Consider the following 24,356-nt stretch of genomic DNA (forward strand, 5'->3'; position numbering starts at 1 on the left):
TGAGCACCCCCCCCCACCCCACCACCACCACCACACACCCCCCCCCCCGGGGCTGGCAATGCGGCCGCCGTGCCACCCGGTCCCCGGGGATTTGGGGATACGGCCGGGTCCCGGTGGCCGGGATGCTCGTGGGGTCACGGTCCCGGTCCCCCTCCGAGGGTGACTTTGCTGGGCACCGTCCTATAAACGGGGGACGGCGTCACCGGTGTCCCCCGGGCTGGGCACCGTCCTGTAAATGGGGGACGGTGTCACCAGTGTCCCCCGGGGCTGGGCACCGGGCTGAGCACCGTCCTGTAAATGGGGGACGGAGTCACCGGTGTCCCCTGGGGCTGGGCACCGGGCTGGGCACCGTCCTGTAAACGGGGGACAGTGTCACTGGTGTCCCCTGGGGCTGGGCACCATCCTGTAAATGGGGGACGGAGTCACCGGTGTCCCCGGGGCTGGGCACCATCCTGTAAATGGGGACAGTGTCACCAGTGTCCCCCGGGCTGGGCACCGTCCTGTAAATGGGGGACAGCATCACCGGTGTCCTCCAGGGCTGGGCACTGTCCTGCAAATGGGGGACGGCGTCACTGGTGTCCCCGGGGCTGGGCACTGGGCTGGGCACCATCCTGTAAACGGGGGACGGTGTCACCGGTGTCCCCGGGGCTGGGCACTGGGCTGGGCACCATCCTGTAAACGGGGGACGGAGTCACCGGTGTCCCCTGGGGCTGGGCACCGGGCTGGGCACCGTCCTGCAAACGGGGGACGGTGTCACCGGTGTCCCCCGGGGCTGGGCACCGTCCTGTAAACGGGGGACGGTGTCACCGGTGTCCCCCGGGGCTGGGCACCGTCCTGCAAACGGGGGACGGTGTCACCGGTGTCCCCCGGGGCTGGGCACCGTCCTGTAAACGGGGACCGATCCCCCCCAGCATCGCTCGGGCGCTGGGTACCACTTTCCAGGGATGCTTGTCCTTTATCTCCAGCTTGGGTATCCCAGTCCCACGGGACCGAAGCCACCCGTAAGCGAGGGATGGTTGGGGCCGGAGCGGGGGCTGCTGGAGAGCACCCATGGGTGTTCAACCCCAGAGCAGCCCCCCAAGAATCCTACCCCCCCCCCCCCCCCGGCCGGTTTGTGAAAGAGCCCCGAAAAAAAAAAAAAGGAAAATCCCCCGGTGACTCATTTTGGGCCAAAAGCCGGAGAAAGCAGAAGCGGGGGGAGGTCAGGGGGGGCATCTGGCTCCTGTCCCCCGCCCCGGGCCTAGAAAAGGGGGTGAAGGAATCCGAGGGTGACATTAACCCTTTCGTTCCAGGAACGCGCCCGCCTTCTACTTAATAATAATGTGACTTAATGAAAAAGGGCAAAAAAACAACAACAACAACAAAAAACCCCACTTGGGTTTCTATTCCCAGCTCCGGTTTCTATTCGAGCACAATGGGGGGTCTGGAGTTGAGGGGGTGTGGGGGGGTGTCCCCTGCCTCAGTTTCCCCTTGCACACAGCGGCTGCGTGCGTGGTCCAGCCTGCCGGGACTCACCATCGGCTCTGCTGGGAATATATTGGATTTCAGGCTCCTGGGGGGAGCTGAGCATCCCCGGGTGGGATCCGGCCCCTGCGGAGCTCCGCTCCAACCGGAGCGCGAGGAAAAGCTTCTCCCCGAGGCGGGGGGAGTTATTTTTTTTAATCCCGCGGAAGAGATGCTGGAGGAGAAGGGGAATTGTGGAGGTTGACAGATGTCGCTGGGGTGATAGCGGCCATCGGTGCACTGAAAGGCGTCAGGGCTCAGCCAGCGTGCAAAGCCCCGTGCCGGCTGCTGCCTGAAAAGGAGAAGGAGGAAAAGGAGAAGGAGGAAAAGGAGAAGGAGAAGGAGAAGGAGAAGGAGAAGGAGGAGAAGGAGATGGAGGAAAAGGAGAAGAAAAAGGAGAAGAAGAAGAAAAAGGAGAAGGAAATGGAGAAGGAGAAGGAAAAGGAGAAGGAAAGGGAGAAGGAAAAGGAGAAGGAAATGGAAAAGGAGAAGGAAAAGGAGAAGGAAAGGGAGAAGGAAAGGGAGAAGGAAAAGGAGAAGGAAAAGAAGGAAAAGGAGAAGGAAAAGGAGAAGGAAAAGGAGAAGGAAGAGAAGGAAAAGGAGAAGGAAAAGGCGAAGGAGGAGAAGGCAAAGGAGGAGAAGGCAAAGGAGAAGGAGGAAAAGGAGAAGAAGTAGAAGAAGGAAAAGGAGAAGGCGATGGAGGAAAAGGAAAAGGAGAAGGAGGAAAAGGAAAAGGAGAAGAAGGAAAAGGAAAAGGAGGTGGAGGAAAAGGAGAAGGAGGAGGAGAAGGAAAAGGAAAAAAAGAGCTGAAAAATGAAAGCCCGGCTGCTGGGGACGGCGCTGGATTTGGCAGCGCCAGTGGCACCCGCATCCCTTTGGGGCACAAACTGCGGCGAGAGGGTTCGTTATCTCACGGGGGTCTGGGGGGGGCTTTGGGGTTGGGGGAATCGCCAGCACCCTCCTCCCGTGGGTTATTCCCATCGGGTGCTGGTATAGAAGCGCAGCTCTATTCTGAAGCCTGATGCTATAAATTATGAATATAAAGCTGTAAAATAGCTCCCTGCATTTAATTACCCCATGATTAACCGATGTAATCACCGGGAAAACAGCCTCCTCGGGGAGCACACGTGAGCTGAGCCCCCCCCCCAGCACCGGGGAGATGCTGTGCCCACGCCGGCACAGGGGCTTTATTATTTAGGAGGTAAAAATCACCTTGATTTAGGGGAGCAGCCGGAGCCGGCTCTTTTTGGGTGCTGCTGCAGCACCTTGGGTGCTGGGGGCGGGGCTTTGGGTGCCCCCCCATCGAGAGGGGGCTGCAAAACGAGGTGCCAGCCGCGGTACCAACATTTTACACCCCAAGCCTCTGCCAAAGCGGTGGCACGGCTGAACACCAGCCTGACCACGAAGGTCTTTCCAGGGAGAGTTAGTTAATGAGTAGGGCACTAATAAGGCCTAACGACCTCGCCTGGGGTGTCCCAGCACCCATGGGACCTATTTAAGCTCAGCCCAGGCTAGGAGCCTGTGGCTCCTGACCCCAGCCAGGGCTGTGCATGGATGTGCGTGCGCAGGGATATATAAATTCATGGGGGTGTGCACCTATACAAGCACTTGTGACCATAAAGGACCGTATATCTGCAGAGGGATGCCCAGGGACCCCTATATACCCCTATATACCCCTATATACCCACGTACGTGGCTTTGGCAGGGGGGCAAAGGGGCGCGGGCAGCACCTTTGGGCGAGCACTAAACCTTTTCTCCCATCCTGAAAATACCCAAGGGCGGGATGCGACACGCGTGGAGCAAAGCATCTCCTTTTCGGCACCTCCATCTCGCAGCACATCCTGCGCGGTCCAGGGCAGCGCTCAGCCCCTTCCTGCCCGCGGGGGAGGAAGAGCGAGGGCTGCGAAGGCGCTTGGTGGAGGAGCTCGAGCCCAGCCGCCCCGTTTTCTCTGCATGGAGGTGGCCCCATGGCTTTTCTCCGGCGGCTTTTTGGCTTTTCGGAAAAGAAGAAGCCGCCGAGGCGGTACGAGCACGTCAAGCGGGATGTTGACCCCGAGGAGGCCTGGCTGGTGCTGGGCGAGCTGGGCGACGGCGCCTTCGGCAAGGTCTTTAAGGTAGGAGAGCACCCCAAAACGCCGCCGGTGCCCTTGAGGGTTTTGCAAATGCTTTATTTTTTTTTTTTTCGGTGCTGCCTCGCGTCGTGGAGCTTCCAGCGTGCAAGAAGCTAAAAAGCCTCTAAACAGCCCCAAATCTCTAGCAGAGGATGGCAGGGTCCTCGCCTGGTGCTGGCTCAGCCCATCCCCAACCTTCGGCACGGGGAAAGACACCGGCTCCCGGAGCCGGCCCGTTTGTCGGCGGGTGTTTGCCTCCTTGGTTGGAGCGAGGGGGTTGAGACGGGGATGTTTTTCTCTGAAACCACGGTGCAGAGCCTCAGCGCGACAGGAAACCCAAATTCGCTGCCTCGTCAGACCCGCAGCAGCAGCCGCCTTCCGGCGCCAGGGCCGGTGGCACGCAGCAGCGGTGGTCCCGGTCCTGGCTGGGTTGGTCCTGGCCAAACCCATCCCCTCTTCTCTCTTCGGCTTTTTCGGGGCAGCCGAATGCCTCGGCATCGCTCGCAGGATGGGACCACCAAAAAAGGTCCTTGGGGGCTTTGCTGAGCCCCCTATGCCAATGCTCGCTGTGGCTGTGCCCGCAGGAACTATATCGCATCCGTGGGAAGAATGGGATGTAGCTTGCTGGAGGGTTTTGGGATACAGCGGGATGCTCCGGGACCTGTGCACAGGGTGGCACAGCCACACTGAGAGCAGGTTTTGGGATTCAGCGGGATGCTCCGGGACCTGTGCACAGGGTGGCACAGCCACACTGAGAGCAGGTTTTGGGATTCAGCGGGATGCTCCGGGACCCACGCACAGGGTGGCACAGCCACACTGAGAGCAGAAGGTTTTGGGATACAGTGGGATGCTCTGGGACCCACGCACAGGGTGGCACGGCCACACTGAGAGCAGGTTTTGGGATTCAGCGGGATGCTCTGGGACCCACGCACAGGGTGGCACAGCCACACTGAGAGCAGAAGGTTTTGGGATACAGCGGGATGCTCTGGGACCCACGCACAGGGTGGCACGGCCACACTGAGAGCAGGTTTTGGGATACAGCGGGATGCTCCGGGACCCACGCACAGGGTGGCACGGCCACACTGAGAGCAGGTTTTGGGATACAGCAGGATGCTCCAGGACCCACGCACAGGGTGGCACAGCCACACTGAGAGCAGAAGGTTTTGGGATTCAGCGGGATGCTCCAGGACCCACGCACAGGGTGGCACGGCCACACTGAGAGCAGAAGGTTTTGGGATACAGCAGGATGCTCCGGGACCCACGCACAGGGTGGCACGGCCACACTGAGAGCAGAAGGTTTTGGGATACAGCGGGATGCTCCGGGACCCACGCACAGGGTGGCACGGCCACACCGGGGCCACATGCACATCAGCGCTGTGCATGGCGTGACCACACATCCCTCTCCTTCCCGTTTCTGGGGACACTGGGGTCCCCATATCTGTCCCTGGCATTTGGCTCGGCGGCACCGAGCACCCGGGGAGGGATGCGACAGGTCCAAGCTTCCCCCTTGCCGAAAATTGTGGGGCTGCTCCTTTCGTACCCCATGAGCCCCCCCGAAACCTCTCCCCGCAGGCCCAGAACAAGGTGACGGGGGCGTTGGCGGCCGCCAAGGTGATCGACACCTCGAGCGAGGAGGAGCTGGAGGACTACGTGGTGGAGATCGAGATCTTGGCTTGCTGCGACCACCCCAACATCACCAAGCTGCTGGATGCGCTCTACTGGAACGGGCAGCTCTGGGTGAGCTGTGGAGGGTGCTGGTCCCCCCACCCCGGGCATGAACTGGGGTCCCCACCAGCATCTTGGGGCTGGGGAACTCGGTCTGGAGGGGACACGTTTGCAGACCAGGGTGGGAAACCTCTCCCTGCAGATCCTGGTGGAGTTTTGTCCCGGAGGGGCCGTGGATGCAGCAATTTTGGGTAAATAAATGTTTTTTTCCGGCCGGCACACGGCTATCGGAGGGTTTGGGATGGGATCGCCGAATTTCACAGCATGGAAGGGAGTCCTGGGCTTACGCAGCATCTCCAGGAGGGAGGATGGGTCGGGGTTCATCTTCCTCCGGGTACCCCCCAGGTTTGCGGGGGGTGCTGGGCAGGAGGCATCGTTAGCAGCGGGGTTCGTTTGCGCTAACGGCAGAGCTGGAGAAAGGGTTGACGGAGGAGCAGATCCGAGCGGCTTGCAAGCAGCTGCTGCTGGCGCTGCAGTACCTGCACGGCTGCAAGATCATCCACAGGGACGTCAAGGCTGGCAACGTCCTGCTCACCCTCAACGGGGACGTCAAGCTGGGTGAGTCCCGGGGGAATCGGGGCCCCGTGGGGCAGAGGGAGGCCAGGAATGAAGTCCTGGGGTTGCTTTGCTCCAAGGATCCTCTCTAACCGCCGCTTTCTGCTCTGCAGCCGATTTTGGCGTCTCGGCCAAAAACTCCAGCACCATCCAGCGCCGGGTGTCCTTCATCGGCACCCCGTACTGGTAGGTGTGGGGCAGAAATCCCTGGGGATGGTGGGATTTGGGGGTGCAGGCAGGCGGGATGGGGGAGCCCAGGTGACCCGTTCCTCCTGCAGATGCTCGCAACCGGCTCCTCGACATTAGGAGCATCTCGAGGAACTGGATCGTTCCTCCTCCAGCCAACGCCAGCTCCAGGGTGGGCTTCTCAGTAGCGTGAGACTATGTACGGAGAGGACATGTGGGGTGCTGGTGGGTGCAAGCCCTCCTGGGGTAGCGTTGGAAGAGCTGGGGTTGAATCTCGCTTCTTCTGCCTGTAGGGTTGTCTCTGGAGGAGGTGGCACCTGGGTTTGGTTTCAGGGGGAGATACCAGCCCTCGGCCCAGGGCAGGCTGGACCTCTTCCCCTCTCTCCCATGCACAGGATGGCCCCAGAGGTGGTGCAGTGTGAGACGTCTAAGGAGAGCCCCTACGGCTACAAGGCTGACATCTGGTCACTGGGCATCACGCTGATCGAGATGGCTGAGATGGAGCCCCCCTACCACGAGCTGAACCCCCTCCGGGTGCTGCTGAAGATCGCCAAGTCCCAACCGCCCACCTTGCGTCACCCCAAGAGGTGGTGAGTCCCCGTGCGGAGACGTCACCCCAACGTCGGTGACGGTGGGAGAAGTTGTCCCGTGGGGCGGCTCCTGCTTGAAGCCATGTCCGGACAGCTGGGATGGCCTCTTGGACCAGAAGTGATGCTGGTCGTGATTCCTCCAAGCCCAGCTCCAGGAGTGGCACTGCAGGTTTCCCATCACACTGCCTTTGCCCACAGAAGGTGACACTGGTGGGCAGCACCGGGGTGGGGACCTCCTGCCAAGGTGCTAGCAGAGCCTGAGTGTCCCTAGCATCACCCCAAAGTCTGTGGGGTCCACACTGGGGGTGACAGGGAGCTTCTGGCCCCGTGCTCACAGGGACCATCCCACAGGTCTGAAGACTTCAAGGACTTCCTGAGGAAATCCTTGGAGAAGAGCCCCGAGGCACGGTGGTCAGCCAGCCAGCTCCTGCAGGTGGGTAGCACCCATCGCCACCTGCCCAGGGTGGTGGGACCCATCCCCGGTGCTGGCCCCGCTCACCTCCCTTGCTCCCACCCAGCACCCGTTTGTGGTGGGCATCTCCGACAAGCGGCCGCTCCGGGAGCTGGTGGCCGAAGCCCGGGCTGACGTGCTGGAGGAAGAGGATGAGGAGGAAGGTCTGGTCCCCTTGGTGCGTGAGTAGCGGCTGGCTGGGGTGCAAGATCCCTCCAATCCTTTCCATCAGCTCGTTGAGCCTCACCTCTTCCCACCTTGTCCACCCCACAGCCTGGGCAAGAACATGGAGAGTCCTCCTGCCCCCCGATCCTGGGGGGTCCCCCGGAGCATCAGCTCCCGGATGCTGCCGGGAGAGTCAGCGAGGAGCCGGGCATCCCATCTGACGTCTGGGTGGTGGCAGAGCCCAGGACCAAGAGAGCATCCGACTTCTTGAAGCAAATGAGGAGGAGGTCCTCAGCTGAGCCCACGGGCTCCGTGAGGCTCCCAGCGAAGAGGCCGTCCGAGTTTCTGAAGCTGATGCGGCGCAGGTCGTTTTTTGGAGGGATGAAGTCCCAAGAAACAGCTAAGGAGCAGCACAGGGCAGAGCCGAGTGGGTTGGAGATGACGGCACTGGATGCTCCTCAAGGGACATCAGTCCCAGCAGAAGCAGGAGGAGAAGTTCGAGGGTGTCAAAAGGAGGAGATCAGCCCTCTGGGGAACCCCTGCAACATGGCCGAGCTCCCCTTGGGGCCACAGCAGGCAGGAGACCTTGCTGAACTGCAAGAGCTGAAGGCAGAGCAGGTTGGACCCAAGGCAGAGCCCCAGGAGGAAAGCCAACGTGCTGACGCATCACCGGTGGCCGAAACGCCCGCGGAAGAACGGCTTGCAGCCCAACCGAGCCCCGTTTTGACCCCGAAAAGCAATACAAAAAAGAAGTCAAGCAGAGACCCTACTTGTAACTCACTGGCCCTGCCTGCACCCACGGACGGGGACTGGCGCAGAGGCTTGGTCGTGGGGCAGCTGGTGGCAGCCCTGGACCTGTGGACCGTGGGGACCAAAACCCAGAGCTTCAGGTCGTTGGCAGAGCATCAGCACCGGGTTACTCGGTCGTTGCTAGACCTGAAGGTTGAGGTTGGCTCCACTGGGGCTGAAGATGGCCTTGGGAAGGATGGTGATGGAGCAGGGAGGGCACCCATGGGACCTGAGGGTGCTGGAGAGCCTGGGGAGACTGAGCTGGTGGAGGAGAGGGTGCCACAGGGTGAAGAATCGCTGGTGCCCAGTGTGGCAGAGGAGGTAGTGGTGGGGTCAGATGTGCTCAAGGGGCGGCAGGAGCCTCTGGCCGGTCTGGGAGAGGCCGGAGAGAGGAACAACGGGGAGAGAAACTCAGCCGTGTGCGAGCCCATCGCTGACCCCCTGGACCTGGTTGAGCGGGAAGTGGGGAGGAATGAGGAGGAAGCCACAGACAACGCTGAAACCGGGGTGGAAACTTCTCCCGAGGAAGCCCTGGTGCCAGCAGAAGTGAAATTGGAAGAGGATGTTGTAAAAGGGTGTTTGATTGGAGACCGTAAACCAGCGGGAGATGCAGCCAGCCGGGGGGAAGTGATGCTGGCAGGAGAGCAACCGGAGGCAGCCTCTGCAGCATGTGCAGGAGAGGGACCTGCAAGTGAGGAGGCCCAAAATTCAGCAGAGGATTTGTCCCCCGTGGAGATCACAGGGCCTGTTGAAGAAGAAACAGAAGAGAAAGCGGAAAACAGCCCCAGAGGCAACCAGCCAGGAGCTGCTCGTGGGAATGGCTGGAAAGGACAAGATGGAAATGATGGAGAGCTTGGAAAAAATGAGGTGCAGGTTGCTCCAGCTCCTGAAGGACCATCAAGGGATGGACCTGGAGAGGAGATGGGTGCCTTGGAGGGTCAGGGAGCAGCGCCAGAGCCCCAGGAGGCCCTTGGTGGACACCCAAAGGCCACAAAGACTGTGAGCTTTCACGCTGCCCTTGTCCGCACCTCTTCCCAGGCGCGGGCAGTGTGGGAAGCAAGGAACACACCAGATCCATCCATCACGTCAAAGCAAGGAGAGGAGCCATCCCCTGTGGAAAACTCTGCAGATGTACAAGGTCCAAGTGCCCTCCTTGCAGCAGCACAGCCTTTCCCCTCTGCCAGGGAAGCCCAGCAGGTGAGAAGGTTGCAGGTAACATGGCCACGTGAAGCTGTCCCCCCTGCATGGGCTCCCATGTTGGCTTTACATAGTTTTGGGCCATCTGAGCTCAAACCATTGCTCCCGGTTGCAGGAACCTGCCTCGCTCCAAAGGACGGTCAAGAAAACCCGCAGGTTTGTGGTAGATGGGGAGGAGGTGAGCGTGACAACCGCCAGGACCGTCGGCAAAGCTGGGGCAAGGGATGAGATGGTGCGCTCGGCTCGGTGAGTGATGCTGGTAGTGGAGGGGCCACCAGGCATCTTCCACCTCTTTCTAGCCAAAGAGGACCAGGGGCAAAGGGTCTCTGTGCAAAGTGCTTGACCTCCAGGTTTGGAAAACCCATCTGCCTCCCTGGCTGGGGTCTACTCCAGCAAGAGACCATGAGCAAGCCCTTCCCTGCATCCTCAGAGCTGTGCAGTAGGGACACATGAGGAGCCAAAACGTTGCCCAGCCCCGTATCTAGTTTGTCCAGCAGCCAGCTTAAGGAAAGAAGAGAGGAAGATCTTCTCCCATAAGCTCTGACATCCCCCCGGGAGAGTAGGAAAGGATGAAGGGGGAGATGGAGGGGCAGCAACATCAGCTGAGCTTGGGAGCGTGGCCACCACAGATCCAACCTGCGTCCCATCTTCCTTCTTGCTGGAGAAAGTCTTCTCCGTGATGTTGCACCAGGGCTGACGTTCTCCCTTCCTTTAGCCGCCTCGAAGTCAGCCATCCTGGGAGCGAGAGGTGCCTCCAAGGCCACCTTCAGCCCCCTCTCACCCCGATTCCCCAAACCTTTAGGCGCCAGGAGCTCCACGAGCTGCGAGTGCTACAGAAGGAAGAGCAGCGAGCTCAGAGCCAGCTGGAGCAGAAGTTTCACCAGCAGCGGGAGCAGATGTTTCGTCACATCGAGCAGGAGATGACGGTAACCAGACCATCGTCCCTTGGTGCCACAATATGTTCAGAGAGGGACACGTGGAAGGAGGTGTTGGGGTCCCACTGTGGGAGATGCCAGGGTCTGGGTGGGATTTGGTTGCTTCAGTGGCCACTTCTGGTCCCTGCAGCCCCGTTAACCATATCTGCATGGCAGAGCAAGAAGGAGTTTTACGACCGGGAGGTGGAGAGCTCGGAGCGGCGCTACCGGCAGCTGAAGGAGCGCCAGGAGCTCGAGTACACGACAAGGCTGCGAGACGAGGCCAAGCGCCTCAAGTCCCTCCAGGAGAAGGACTGCAGGAGGAGGATGCAAGAGCTGAAGGGCGATGGGAAAGAGGTGAGGGTCTGGGGCAGCACTGGCTCCCCAGGCCGTGCCACTAGGAGCCTGGGGACCGTCTCCCCTGGGTACTGGGACCAAGGCCCTCCGTTGCTCACTGCAGGAGCAGCGGTTCCTGCAGCAGCAGCAGGAGGAACTCAACGCAGCCCTGCAGAGGGTCGTTCAGGAGCACAAGAAGAAGATGACTTCCATCGACTGGGAGTCCATCAGCAAGATCCATAGCCTCAGGAGAGGTGCACTGGGCTGGGAGGAGGAGGAGGAGGATGGAAGGTTCTTGGGGAGGGGAGCAAGGGGTCTGGCTGGGGGTTTTTGGAGGTGGTCATGGTGCTGTGGTCTCGCCTGGCAGCCCGCGAGTCGGTGGTGTGGAGCATGGAGCAAGGGCACCTGCAGGAGAAGTACCAGCTCTTCAGGCAGCAGGTGAAGGAGCAGCACGCGCTGCAGAGGCAGCAGCTCCACAAGCGCCATGAGAAGGTGAGGTGGGAACCGCCGGCGATGCTCCCCCAGCCCTGCCAGCTCCCAACCCCACTCCTGGCTCACCCTCCTGCCCCTTTCCCAGGAGACAGAGAGGATGAACCGCTTCCACCAGCTCTTGCTGGAGGATCTGAGGAGCCAGCAGGCACAGGAGCGAGCTCAGCTGCTGAAAAGCCAGCGCTGCGATGCCAAAATCCGCCTGGCCCTCTTCAAGGACAACCTGAAGATCCAGGAGGCTAATGGGGCCAAGCAGAGGGAGAGGGCCAAGCAGGTACAAGGACCTGTCCAGGGCCAAGGAGGTTCCCCAGCACAAAGTATGAGGAAAGTCCCCGAAAAGCTGTAAGCGATGGCTTTTAGGGAAGGGGAGGGTGACGCGGGCTGTCCCCCGCCGCAGTTCGTGCAGCAGGAGGAGAGGAGGCAGCAAGCGGAGGCGCAGCAGCAGCAGGAGCAGCAGGCGCAGCGGCTGCAGCAGCTGCAGCAGCAGCAGGCTGAGAGCCTGGCAGAGCTGGAGCAGATGCAGGTACTGGGGACCACTGCAAAACTGTCCACCCCGGGGGGCTTCCCACACCCCTGCTACCTCTCCTCGAGCACCTTCCTTCCCGTTTCCACCTCCCCTCTCCCAGAGCGAGAAGATGCACCTCTTGGCAGAGCAGGAGAGGAGGCAGCTGGGGCGGCTGGACCAGGAGCATGCCATGGAGCTCAGCGAGTGGAAGCAACGGCTGGCTGCCCGCAAGGAGGTGAGTGGTCCTGCAGCCCGAAGCATCTCCTCCCCATCTTGGCCCAGTTCATGGGATGCGATGGAGGGCTGCTCTCCCCACTGCAAGCCCCTGCGACGCGGGGCACGGGACATGGCGGTGCCGCTTCTCTCCTCCAGATGCTGGAAGAGGAACTGGGGAACTCGCTGCCGGTGCAGCGGCGAGGAGGGCTGCACGGCACCCACAGCAGCAACAGGATCACCCGCTTCTTCCACCTCTCCTCCTGACACTACGCCGTGGATTACTGGGGAGCGAGAGGCAGGCAGCTGCCTGGGGACCGGTCCCATGGCTCTTCTGGGAGACGGGACTGAAGGATCTCAAAGGCAACGGGAGGAGCAGCTGCCCTGGGGATGCTGAGCCCCGGGGCCGAGCAGCCGGGCAGGACGTGGTACGGATCTCGGGGGTGGCAGGCGTGGGTGTGTTCAAGCCCACCCTCGCTGTGCTGGAGGGGCTGGGGTGAAGCAGGCGCTGCCACCCCGAATCACCCCAGGAGCCCCTCGGGGAAGTCTCCCCCACTGGTCTCGAAGCTGTGGATAGAGGGGGGTTGCTGGCGCTTCCCATGGGGATCTCCCCTCAGCCGAATTGCAACTCAAGAAAATACATCCTTTCTTGAAGAAAGTCCCTGTTTGTGACTATTTTACTTAAAACCTCTCGTCTTGCGCCCCACTAGCACGTCCTGTACCCCCAACCTGCCCCCTCAGGCCAGCTCTTGGGGAGGGGGGTCCCGTGCCCAGCCTCTGGCCCAGAGATGCCCTCGGGGGCGGCTGGCAGCACAGGGCCAGCACTTGGAGCCAGGTCCAGGCTCCCCCAGCCTGCACAGAGCTGCTCTCCACCCACCTCGTCAGGGCCCCGAGGGCACTAATAAGCCCTAATGGCCCTTGACCAGCCTCACCCGGGGCCTTGACCCACACCCATGGCCCAGGAGCTCCACTGAAGCTCAGCTCAAGGGCTTCAGTCCCTGCCTGAGCTGCGTCGGGAGCGCTGGTCTCCCTGCCTCGTCGCCTTGGACCCAATCCTGACCTGCAGACCAACTTCCCGGCTTGATCTTGGACCTGCCTCAGCACCATGAACTTGCCTGGTCATCTCAACTCTTGGTTGAACCTGGCCACCATCTCAGGGTTGGTCCTGCTCGCATCGTTCAGGTACTGGGGGACTGGGTCCTGGCTGGTGATGCTCCGGCCGTGCGATTCCCCCATGACTCCTGGCTCACCTTTCTTTAGGGAGCCGCCCGGCTCTTGCTGCTCCCCGACGCTCGTGTTATTTTAACCTCTCTCCTGTTTTGGAGACTCCTCCTTCCCCATCTCAAAGGCCCATCTACAAAGTCTGTAGCAATTTATTATCTTTAAGCTCAGTATAAAAGGTAAATCATTTCAGGGGATGAGCAGGACTACAGGAGGAACCAGAGACATGAGTAACAGTCAGTCCACATACTGGGAATTACAGACAGACAGTGACACACAGGGGAGCCTTTTGCTAGCAGGCACTGGCGGTTCACAGTGAGATGGAGGAACTCCGCTACCCAGACGCAGGAAAGAGCTGATGGATCGAGGATGGCAGGAGCCAGCAGGCTGAGCTGCAACCGTCCATCTGTACGGGTCCTATATTTAGGTAGGACATCCTTAATTTAAAAGTCTTCCTGAGGTGCAGAGACCAGTGGGATTTCTCAGCAGCATTGCCAGGAGGAGAAAAATCTGCCACTGATGAGGCAGTCCAGAGCGAGCACCGGTCAGCTGGGAAGCTGAGCTCTGTCCTGTGGGTCAGCCCCGGTGGTCTGCTCCGCACAGGGCTCAGTCGCCTTGTTTCACTAGGACATCAGACAGGTCCTCTGTGCCCTCCAGCTTCAGATTCTGGGAATATAAAAGAAAAGCTAAGTTTGACAAAGCCAGACTCTTCCCCTCCGAGTCTGAAGGTCTGACATAAAAAAAAAAAAATCCACAGGATGAAGGTTCAGAACAAGCCCAGCCCCTTCTGTCACCATCAGCGCACGCAAGACCAAGGCTTCCCGTCGGCTGTTGCTTCGGAGTCTGAAATGCTCACAACGCTTAGAACAACACTGAGCAACAACGTGCTCACCCCTCTGCTGCCAGACGCAAGGACAAGGACAGACAGCAGCTAGGCTGGAAACGCTACGAGCACTTAACCACAGGCTGTCGTTCCCAGCACATTAGCCTGGTTTATGTTCACTATAAGCACGAAACCAGGACTTCAGTTGAGAAATCCTGATGTAGCAAGAAAATAGCCCTGCTCCCGGGGCTTTTTACTGCGCGTTTCACCCGCTGCTCCTACCACGTCTCCTGTGTGCACGCTGCGCTTACCTTCTCGTTTGCCAAATGCAAGAGGCAGGCGAAGGCTAAGGGGACAGACAGATTGTTAGCCATCACAGAAGGCAGCCTACAAAAGAGAAGGGAGGAGGTCAGGATGGCCAGAGCCTACTGAAACCTGTCAGATGGAGCATGCCTGAAAGGACCAGGTCGCCAAAGATTAGCTCCTCCCCAGGGATCTGGTTTTCTCTACCTTTCCCCTCCCACTAGCAAAGAATTTGCCAAGCTGAATGCAACCCGTAGCTCCCCCAGGCAAACCCAGAGAGCAAGAGAAGAGATTTTTTTCCCCATCAGGGTTCAGTTAGCAGGTTGTAATAGACACAGAGGGGTCAGCGTTTGCCCAAGCTCAGCTCAGGTCTGTCCCTCATCTGCAGTCCAACCTTTTTTAGGGCCTCTCTACCTGTGAAGCAGTTCCTTTGTGATGCCGCTGAAGACCTTCTCTCCTGCTACCAGCGACGTGTCCTTCTCTTTCTCTGCATCTTCCACCTATTTAGCAAAAAGACAGACACTGCTGAGACAGACTCTCCTCCTCAGTATTCAGCCTTGTGTTCAGAGAAAAACCACTGCAAGTTACACTCAGTCTGTCCTTACCAACCATCCCATGGGAGCAAGACTACTAGAAAGGAATTGCTGCTAAACCTGCCCAAGACTGTCTCGGCAGGAGTTAAGCACAGTTACCTGCAGGGCATTCTCTTATCCTCGGGCCTATTGAGGTATCCGGCTCCCCCTGCGCTCACCTCCACCATGTTTTTTTTCTTCTGTCCATTAGTCAAGAGGTCCCACATGTTTTCCTTCAACCTCTTCATGTCCATTTTCTTGGCTGTCTTTGCGTACTGAATTGCTATCTTATTGACCTGAGGAAAAGAAGTCCAGGGTTAGCTGAGAGCAGCTGAGCAGAAGCAGCAGCACCGTCCTCAATCAGGACCACAGGAACAATCCAAACATGGTTCTCCTTGGGAACAAAGGTGAATGCTATCTTACTACTAAACCTTTGATTTTTAATTCCCTCTTCTTACACAGGGTTCATCTGGGAATAAAGGGTCCCGTAGCAAACCCAGGAGATCCTGTAGCAGGGAAACTGCTGTCTCAGGACTTCTAACCACCCGAGGTGTTGAGAGGCTTTGCTCCAGACCTGCCCAGCGAGCAGTTCACAGCTCGGCGACAACACAAGTCCTTACCTTCTGGGGCTCAGCAATGAGGTTCAGCTCTCCATACGTTGTGATATCGACATCGCCGACAACCCTGTTGAGCTCAGCGTCTTGACCCTCGGGGTGGGCAGTAAGGTTGAACTCCCCTGTCTGGCCCATGAATTGAACGGGGTCATAATCATCATCGCTGTCTGCAGCCTGATCAAGAAGAGATACAGCAGTGAGGCCACCCAGAGACATCTTTGAGGAGCCAGAGATGTCCTGCACCGAGACAACGAGAGCACCCGCCTCTCAGCAGGGTGGCAATACCTGCCCACCTTCCCCATGGAACACGTTCTTATTCAGCCTCTCCCCACAGCGCTTGGCTGGGCTAAGGCTAAACCCAAGGGAGATTTACAGCACAGAACATCAAGATCTACAGCGCAGAGTATCAAAAGACTGTTCTACACGGAAAGATAACAGAGACGAGGGGCCTCTGCCAGTGTGGGACCAGCCGAGACTTGTCACAAACACACGCAGGAGGCAGCACTGGCCTGGCAGAAAGCTGAAGCTTTAGAAGAAATCTACTTCAATGGGAGCTCGAAACAGCTGGGAGCAAACCCCACTGTGCAGAGATGACTGCAGAGGGGAGCAATGGCATTTACGCCTACTTTAGGGCACAGGTGTATGGAAAAGGCTGGAATGGAGTTTCTGTAGCAAACTGACTGGCAAACACCAAAGGCAGAGAGTTTAGTTGATGTCGTTAGAGTGAGGGGACAGGGGTGTGTGCCAAGACTCCTGCAGCTTTGTCATAACCTGCAGCTCCAATTCTTTTTCACTAGTAATTAATTCTGGACACAGGTTCTTCCTAAATTGTTCCCATCACATATCAAATATAGGCAGCAGAAAGAAATCTGCTTGTTCCAGTTACCTGCAATGCAGGGCAGAAATTGGAGGCGTCATTGGGGTTGTTGTAATCGTACTCGCCGATCTCATCTTCGTGATCCAGTGAGCCGTCTGGCTGAGATGTCCTGCAGAGCTACACAGACAAGACCAGGGCTCAGGAAAGGAAAAGCTCTAAATACTTCCCCAAGCATTGCCTGTGCCTTGTTCCTTCGTCACCTTCCTTTTTCCCCGGCCTGCTGGCTCTTCCTCCTCCTCGCATACCAGCCCTCTAGCAAGCCCCTTGTAAAGCCCAACAGCCGCTTCGGCATCCACAAGTGGGTCAGTTCAGCGAGAGACATGCTGGCCCGACTCCAGCCTTGAGGAGCGCCCCGAAGCACTTCAAGCATTTGGTGAAGAGTGGTTTTGTGCATGGAATCATTGCCAACAGGCTTGTAGAAAAGACTCTTACCTTAACAGCCGGTTTGAGGAACAGCTGGAGAATGTTGTTAGGATCATAGTTGAAGTCTGCGGGAAGCGTGGTGCTCTTCACGTTCTGGCTTTCCAGAATAGATTTGGCTAGAGTTACAGATGCCTGGGGAAGGTAATAAATACCATTAACCATGAGCTATCCACCACTCGGAAGATTAACGCACAAATAAGTGCTTTGAACACAGGTCTTCTTCTGAAAGGGGGTAAGTTCTGAGATGCCTCCAAAGAGGAGTTCCACACTGGTCCAGTCAGTGCACCCAGTGGCTTCTGTGCAGCACCCTGAGACACGCAGCTGGACCTGCAGGGTCTCTTCGACTGACAGGGTGTAAGCCAGGAAGAATCCAGCCTGATTCTCCAACCCAAGGCTGGTAAAACTCTCTATTTGTAATGTGACCTGGAGTCAGAAGACCCTGCACCAAGGAACATACATGATGTTGGGTTTACAGAGCATGAGATGAGCCATTTGCAGACGACAGTTCCAAGACACACTGATATAGCAAGAGAGCAGAAAGAGGCAGAAACTCAACGCGTACCTTGGTCTTACGGAAATATGCCTCAAAGTCAATGTCCTCATCAAAGTTAATTTCAAACGCTTTTTTTGCAGTCCTTTTCTTGGTGTCTTTTTCAGAGTCAGCATCCGCTGCAGAAAGGAATGAAACTGTCAGCGCTTTGTGACAGAGTGAGGACAACAAGCTCACTCCTAACTTGAGCATCTGCTCCACACAGAAAGGTCACCTACGAGGACTTTTCCCTTTGTTACGGGAAAGCAACAGGTGTTGTTCTCAGCTTCATGTTTTAAAGGGATCAGTATCTTTTTATAGAAGCAGAAAGTGTAATTTAATCTTCAGTTTTTATGCAGAAGGTGGGAAACAACAGCAGGAGCTGTGTTAGTGCTAGCATCTCCTATTGCTGCAGCGAGAGACACCCCCTCAACTTTGAGCATCATTAACAAACCCAAATAACAGAGAATACATTAGACACCAAAGGATCCGCATGCGACTGAGAGCCCTCCTGGTGTCTGAACTCAGTACTGCTTCCCATCTGGCTAGAAAAGAGCCATGCAGGCTTGTCCCCTTCTTTACTGTCCCTACTTTATGACTGAGATGCCACCCGTCTCCAAAGGTAAGCAGGACCAGGCAGTAGCTGCATCGGCAGCGTATGAGCCGCTGTCTCCAAATACATACATTTGTGTCGAGGTTTGAAACGCCAGTGCTCTGGGCCAGCCCACATTGACAGAGTTCGGGGACTGAAGTAGGAATATTCCCCCGGTTTCATGGAGAGATGAAGGCACATGGTCCCGATGTCTCCCTCTCCAAAAGGAACCGCATCAATTCTGGAAAGAGCACACACGCTGCTCAGTGAAATCATTCCTTTGGCACACACTGGGCCTGAGCGTGCATTTAATAGCCAGATCAGCTCTGTACAGACATCACCCGCTCCCTCTGCCGGCATGTGTGCAAGACTCCCGCTCTTTAATCAGTGAACGGTACTGTGGGTGTTGCACTGTCTGGAGTCCGTGAGGCTGCTGCAAAAACAGAGCTGGATTTGCCAAAGGGCAGGCTGGAAATGGGGGAGCAGAGTGAGCAGACAAGCAATCGCTCTGGGGAAATGTGACCGTACGAAAAGGTCCTCTTGGAGGGTAGCGATATTGCTGTAATGCATTCCTGGACGTACCCGAAACTTGAGCAGAAAGCAAGCTATAGCCAGATGGGAAACGTGTACACAGTAAATTAAAGATTCCCCAGAGAGCTGCCAGAGGTTGTCGCTTGCTATCAAAGCAAAGCTATAGATTTTCAGCGACTACTTACTTCTTGCTCTGGCGGACTGTTCCAAAGGAGTTGAGGTTTTCTGTGAATTCCCCAATCTTGTCTGCTACTCTGCTCCTGGGGGAGTCAGAATTGAAGTCGTCGTCTGCCAGGGTGGGAACACAGTCTTCCACATCGCTGTCTATCTCCGCATTGATATCGAACACTTGGTCGCTCTTCTTAAATTTATCCAACAGGGCTGACACTGACTGTAGGAGAAGAAAGTGCTCAGGAAAAAAAAAATTGCAGGATCTCAGCAGCCCTGCAGCGCAACATCCCATTGCCCTGTGCATCTCGGAGATCGCTTTGGAGGCGAGCACAGAATACAGCTCAAGTATCCCACCCGGCACAGAGCTAACAAACATACCTCATCATGGGATTCAGCATCCCACTTTGTAAACTGGAAACCAGCCAGCGAAGAGCAGATGGGGCGTTTTTCAATGCACTGCGCTAGCAGGGCTAGAGATAAGGAGAGCAAGGGGGAGAGATCAGATATATGATGAAGCAACCAGCACGTAAAACAAGTGCCAGGCATTAAATCATTCTTAAAGCCACACATGTAGGCAGCCCTTCTTGCATGTCGGGTGGCGCAGGACTCACTGCAAAAGCAGTCGGGCTCGTTTCTCAGCAGAATAGGACAGTTCAATTGCTACCCTAACTCTGAGGGTGGGCATAACGCTGGGAATCTTATCAGAGCAGCGGGGTTTGGTAGTATGTACAGGCTCAAAACACTCTAAGAAGGTCAGTCCTTAACCTGGAGCACACTAATCTCAACTGCTGCACGGCTCAGACCATGTATACGTGCTGTGTGACAGATCTGCCAGAGGTTAAGCTACACGTAGTGACCTAAAACCTACAAAGGTCCTGTTTTTCCAGCAACCAATCTCAACTTGATCAGGATCAGAGCAACAGTGCCACAGGGTAGCCAAGCAGCGAACAAAAGCACAAATCAAGCGGGCTGAGACTAAAATGAGCACGCTTGGGAGATGAAAAGGATCAAAAGGTTTGGGTGGGCCCCTTTGCTTAGCCGTTACCGGCACTCACACTTTAAATCCGTCATTTTCACAGGATCAGAGTTTGGCAGCGTGAGCGTCTCTGAAGAAGGGAGAGGCACGATCTTCGAGTCAAAGAGGAGCTCGCTGTGGCAGCTTTGGGTACGCAGCCCGATGAGGAAAATGCCAGCTGTGCTGCATTCGTCAAAAGACGCGGCTGTTTTCTGGAACATGGGATCAACCTACAGGTAAGGAATGAAACAGAATCAAGGAATGGAGTAGATAGAGAGGGTGAAGTCTCTGCAGGAGACTTTGAAGTACAGATCCGAAGGGAGAATGACCCACGCATCTTTTTCAACGAGGAGAGAGCTCTCACAGATGCCTCACACAGGAGGAATATACGTGACTAGGAACAATCTTGGTATAATAGCAGAATTCACAGACGTGCATGTGAATGTTAGAGCCCAAGAGAGGAATGCACAATAAGGAAAACAATAGAAATGAGAAAGATGAGGCGACATGTCCTTTCCTCCACCAGAACGCAGCTGCTACAGCAGCCCCCCTCCACCCACCTCACATCTGCGATTAGCCTCCGACACATTGATGTTATTCAAGTTCTGCTCGATGGTTTTGCATGAGTGCTTTTTTTTTGTCTGAACTCTCTTGACAGCCTCAGGAGCTGGACTGTCTTCTAAAAAGAAAAGAAGAACAAGTTACACTTAGAAAAACCCAGTGGGCATGAAGTTACCCAATTAGGTATCTATTAGCATGAACCACCAATGTTTTATTGGCTGGATGCTGCATTTCTTTTTATCGACTCTATTTTATCTTAACAGCACATTTTCGTTTCAAAGCAAAGGACAGCAAAGAGTGGGGCACTTCATTTTTAATGTTTCAGATTAGGCCACCTTTGGTTTGCATCCAAATCTGACGGGCCAAATAGCTGAATATAGCACTGAGCAACAGATTCAGGTTCTCATCTCAACCCTCCCTGCTCAAGCACCAAGGCAAACTAACTGGGGATTTCCCAGCCCTTGAAAAATTAAATTAGCGGTACTCTCCTAGATGTACAAAGCGCTTCGAAATTCACGGGTGCTATGTAAGTACACTGACATTTTTCTTACAGGCAGGTGGAACGGGAACAGCTTAACAGAAAATGAGTGAATGGCACACCTCCTTCTGGGCTGTCCACGTTTTCTGTAGGTGCCGAGTCCTTGCCCAAGCCTCCAAGAACTTTGTACGTATCTGCGTGGACTGCATCGACGCGCACGGCGTAAATCTTCGCACTGGCATCAAGCGTGCCAGCTGCTATCTGACAGGAGGAACAAAGGATGCAATTTTTAGTTAGAAAGGAAAAAGTCTCATCCAGAAGATGCAAACGCAGAAGACAAGCCGCAGACCTGAATTTCTGAATGCTCTGTATTACAAGTCAAATTGTGAACAACTGGAAAAGGATTTATTCTGAAACCTACTGGAGACGTAGGTGCACAGCAGGGGTCAAGATGTGTCTTCCCAGGCAGAGCCTTACAGTTTGCTTTATCAGGTCTTTTGGACGGGATCACACAGGAGAATACTTAAAAAGTTGCCAAGATTAAGCAGTGGGGAGAAGCAGAAAGGTGCAGATTTGCATCTGCCAAGAGACCTTTCTCCTCCACCTCTCCTTCATGCCTTCTTTTGTGTCATCCTCTTGGTATCATTCTATATTCCCAAATTACAAAATCAAAAGAGGTGAAGCGCAGGAGATGCCAAGTGCCTGTTTCGATCACAGACCCCCCCCAAGGAAGGTGAAGGACCACCCACTGAAAACCTGTGCACGGTTTCCTGTCCCTTCCTCAGTTTCATCAACCATAACAGCTAGCTCCGGGGTTCCTTGAGGCCACGTTCAAAAGCCCTGCCATTTGTTCCTTCATCCAAGAATTCAGTTCTCCCTCCTAGCATCAGTCAACTATTATAGCGAGTAAGTCTTTGCCCTGGCAAGTTCATATTCTGATCCATCCCAGACCAAAATTAGACCGGGAGTTAGCCACACTAACTTCCTTTCTTTTCCAGCCTTGTTTTGTTACTGGTTGTAACACCCAGTATTTACCTCAGAAGCCGCACAAGTCTTACTTTTAAACAAGCTCTCCTTTTGAAGGACCGTAACTGAAAGAATTCAGCCTTTAATTTCTGTGGTACAAAAGGATTCAACGCTGTAAGCTTCTGCGAAAAGTGACTGCTGCCTCTACCAGATATTTTTAGTGGAAGTAACCAGCTCAGTTACCTTCGGTGTTATTTGAGGTTTGTTATTGACTAAACCTTAGGCTAAATACCAGTTGGAGACAAAGCACCACCACGACCAGGCAGCGATTCTTCTCACCTTGAAGTTGGTCAGTTCAGAGTCCTTCTGTTTCAGGATCTCGGTCATATAGTCTATCAGGTGTAAGCCAAAGGCATTCTTCGTGGTGATTTTCTGAAACAAAGCACAGCTCAGAACTGATCCCCTTGGCACATGACACCTCTCAAAACTGGCTGAACCTTCATCCCGCGGGCGTATTTACAGCAGGATTGAGGGGATATGGTCTGTGCTATGTCCTACTTTGTTACTGCCAGGAAGGCAGAAACAAAAGCCCAGATCTGGCCATGGCTTGGATCAGGGATGTGGCTCAGACGGCTCGGAAGAAGAATAACCACGTAGCCGAGGCTCAAGGAGTTTAAAATCCCTCCCAGCTTTGCAACCACTGCCAGACAGAGGTGGTGTGAGGGGGGCCGGGATCAGGAGCCCTCCCCGACTCACGTTCTCGGTGGAGAGCTTGATGCAGGTGCTGTAGTGGTCCGAGATCTGAGCGTTGGTCCACTGCGGGGGGACCGGCAGCCATGCCTCCGCCTGCCTGGGGGAGACACGGTGGTTTGGGGACCCTCCTCCTCCTCCGTGTACCGCCTTCCCCCCTCCCTCCCCCCACAGCTCCTCACACCGGGCCCGGCCGTACCTGGGCGCGGGTGAGGCGAGGCCCAGCGGCGAGTCGGTGCTGCCGAGTTGGAGGTCGGCGGCCCTCGAGCGCCGGCGTTGCCGCCTCTCCCGTTCATCGTCGTTACTGGGGCACTCGGCCAGCACGGGGATGCCGGTGCTGCCGAGGGACCGCGGGGCGGGGGAGGCGGCCGCGGCCCGGCGGGGTGTCGGGGCGCTCATCCTCACGGCGAGGCCGGGCCGGCCGAGCCTCTCCACCTCAGGCCCGCCGCCGCCCCGCCTACTCTTCGCCTACGGTCCAATCGGCGAGCGGCTCGGCCGGTCGACGACCAATCGGACGCGCGGCTCTCCGCCCCGCCCCATCGGGTTTGAATCGCCGCGCGCGCCGGCAGCGCGCACGCGCCGGGGGTAACGGCTGCGGCGCGGGGCGGGGCGCGGCCCCTCAGTCTGCCGGCGGACGGCGGCGGGGGAGGCCGCGCTTTCTGCGGCTCCTGTCAGGGGCCGGGCGGCCGTGGGCCAGCCGCCTTCCCGCCTCGCTAGTCCCAGGGTTGCGCCCTGAGGGGTGCTCTCTGTCGCCGGTGGTGCCTGGGCCTCTGTCGCACCGGCGGAGCAGCGGTCAGCCGCGGGCAAAGCCCGCCTCGGAGGAGGAAGAGCCGCCAGAGCCGACCTGCTTAGGTACTGACCGCCCCCCCCCAGCCGCTGTCTGCCTTTCAGTGGTCCCCACGATCATTGGCGCCTCCGTGGGCCGCCCCCCTCCCCGTCCCGGAGGCCTCCGTTTGCTTCTCGTTGTCCCCCGCAGCCCCTGTCTGTGTGGAAGTGCCCCAGGGCCGTCTGCTTGACCCTTCAGTTTGCTGTGCAGGCCCCCCAGAGCACTCCAGGTGCTTTCTGGCAGTCCCTCAACCACTCTGTGCACTGTTTGGTGTTCCTCAGAGCCTTCTGTGTTTATTTCCGTGCACCCCATGGCCCTCCAGGTGTATTTTGTTGTGACCTTTAAGCTCTCGGTGTGCCCTGAAGCCCTCTCCAGCACTTTGTGGGTTTCTGGGTACACCAGAGGGTTGGCAGGGGGTCTTCGGGCTTTACAGTCTCAGGCTGGGCAGCACCCAGCAGCTCAGGTGTCAGCCCTGTGCAGTAGGCTAGCAGATGGTTTGGGGCATCCCCCCTGGCTTCAGCTCTGGAGCCCTCCGTCCTGCCCAGCACAGCATCCTTCCTCCCAGTCTGGCCCAGGAAGGATGCTCAGCAGGAGCCAGTCATAGCTCCTGCTTTTGCTGCAGTGCTGGAGGCAGAGAGACTGGTAAGTGAGGAGCCAATAGTGCTTCCTAAAACCGATCCCTTCTGCTCTTGGTCTGACCCAAGGCAGCCTGCGTTTGTGTGCGGGACCCCGTGAAGACAGGAAGGCTCCCCCATATCTCCACCTCACCTTTTCACCTGTTTCCCCAGTTCTCAGCAGATGAGGCCAGGTTATCTGTGTTGCTTTGGTTTCCCTGCGCTTACTAGCAGGAAAGGTTTGCTGGGGAAAGCTGTTGCTCCTCAAATTTCCTTTTCCCAGCAGAGCCATGGCCTGGTGCGCCTGATTCCAGCAGTCCTGCCTACGGCACAGTGCCTGGGCTGTGGGCAGAGGAGGCACGCTCCTTGCTTTAGTATGGAGAGCAGTTTGGACTGAGGGCTGAGCTATGTGCCTGAGGCAAGGCTGCATGATGGGGGAAATAAAGCCGCGTGTTTTATTTTTGTAGCATGTCCTGCACTGTAGAAGCGTTAGCAGAAAGTTAGATGGTCTGGACCTGCGCCTGCCTCCACCATCATCCTGACCCCATAGCTGATGGGAAGAGCAGCTTCTTCTCCAGTGCCACCAGCCGGATGAGAAGCTTTTCCAGCCCTAACAGGCCAGCATTCCCAGCCATAATCCCCTGAGAGGGATGAAGCAGCAGCTGCCCTAGTTCTTGGTGGATTTAGGTACTTGAGACTGCGACGTTGCTGCAGTTTGATGTCCGAGTTCTTCCTGACTGCAAAGTGTTCTTCCAGCCTGA

At 56.9% G+C, this 24,356-nt stretch overlaps 2 protein-coding genes across 3 annotated transcripts; one reads left to right on the forward strand and one right to left on the reverse strand.

Moving 5' to 3' along the window:
- The first annotated feature begins 3,470 nt into the window (after positions 1-3,470).
- Positions 3,471-12,315, forward strand: LOC127025224 (serine/threonine-protein kinase 10-like). Its single transcript, XM_050910086.1, has 18 exons — positions 3,471-3,617; positions 5,187-5,351; positions 5,482-5,530; positions 5,748-5,897; positions 6,008-6,080; positions 6,476-6,670; positions 7,022-7,103; positions 7,189-7,299; positions 7,395-9,272; positions 9,388-9,518; positions 10,075-10,198; positions 10,364-10,543; positions 10,647-10,776; positions 10,890-11,014; positions 11,100-11,285; positions 11,409-11,534; positions 11,638-11,751; positions 11,889-12,315. The coding sequence occupies exons 1-18, from the start codon at positions 3,471-3,473 to the stop codon at positions 11,994-11,996; spliced, it is 4,074 nt and encodes a 1,357-aa protein (XP_050766043.1). The 3' UTR covers positions 11,997-12,315.
- Positions 12,316-13,084: 769 nt separating this feature from the next.
- Positions 13,085-22,512, reverse strand: NCAPH (non-SMC condensin I complex subunit H). Of its 2 annotated transcripts, none has more exons than XM_050910244.1 (17): positions 22,355-22,512; positions 22,162-22,255; positions 21,745-21,837; positions 20,562-20,700; positions 19,961-20,079; positions 19,441-19,630; positions 18,764-18,855; positions 18,400-18,605; positions 17,776-17,924; positions 17,125-17,231; positions 16,572-16,694; positions 16,149-16,256; positions 15,269-15,436; positions 14,828-14,944; positions 14,491-14,576; positions 14,085-14,160; positions 13,085-13,616 (listed from the first exon to the last, which is right to left on the reverse strand). In XM_050910244.1, the coding sequence occupies exons 3-17, from the start codon at positions 21,790-21,792 to the stop codon at positions 13,557-13,559; spliced, it is 1,788 nt and encodes a 595-aa protein (XP_050766201.1). In that variant the 5' UTR covers positions 21,793-21,837; positions 22,162-22,255; positions 22,355-22,512; the 3' UTR covers positions 13,085-13,556. The 2 variants fall into 2 exon arrangements, with proteins under 2 accessions (XP_050766201.1, XP_050766202.1); XM_050910245.1 differs by having other exon boundaries at positions 19,961-20,076; positions 22,355-22,510.
- Between the last annotated feature and the right edge of the window lie 1,844 nt (positions 22,513-24,356).

Source organism: Gymnogyps californianus, chromosome 23 (assembly GCF_018139145.2).
Source record: "Gymnogyps californianus isolate 813 chromosome 23, ASM1813914v2, whole genome shotgun sequence".
NCBI classification, from domain to species: Eukaryota; Metazoa; Chordata; class Aves; order Accipitriformes; family Cathartidae; genus Gymnogyps; species Gymnogyps californianus.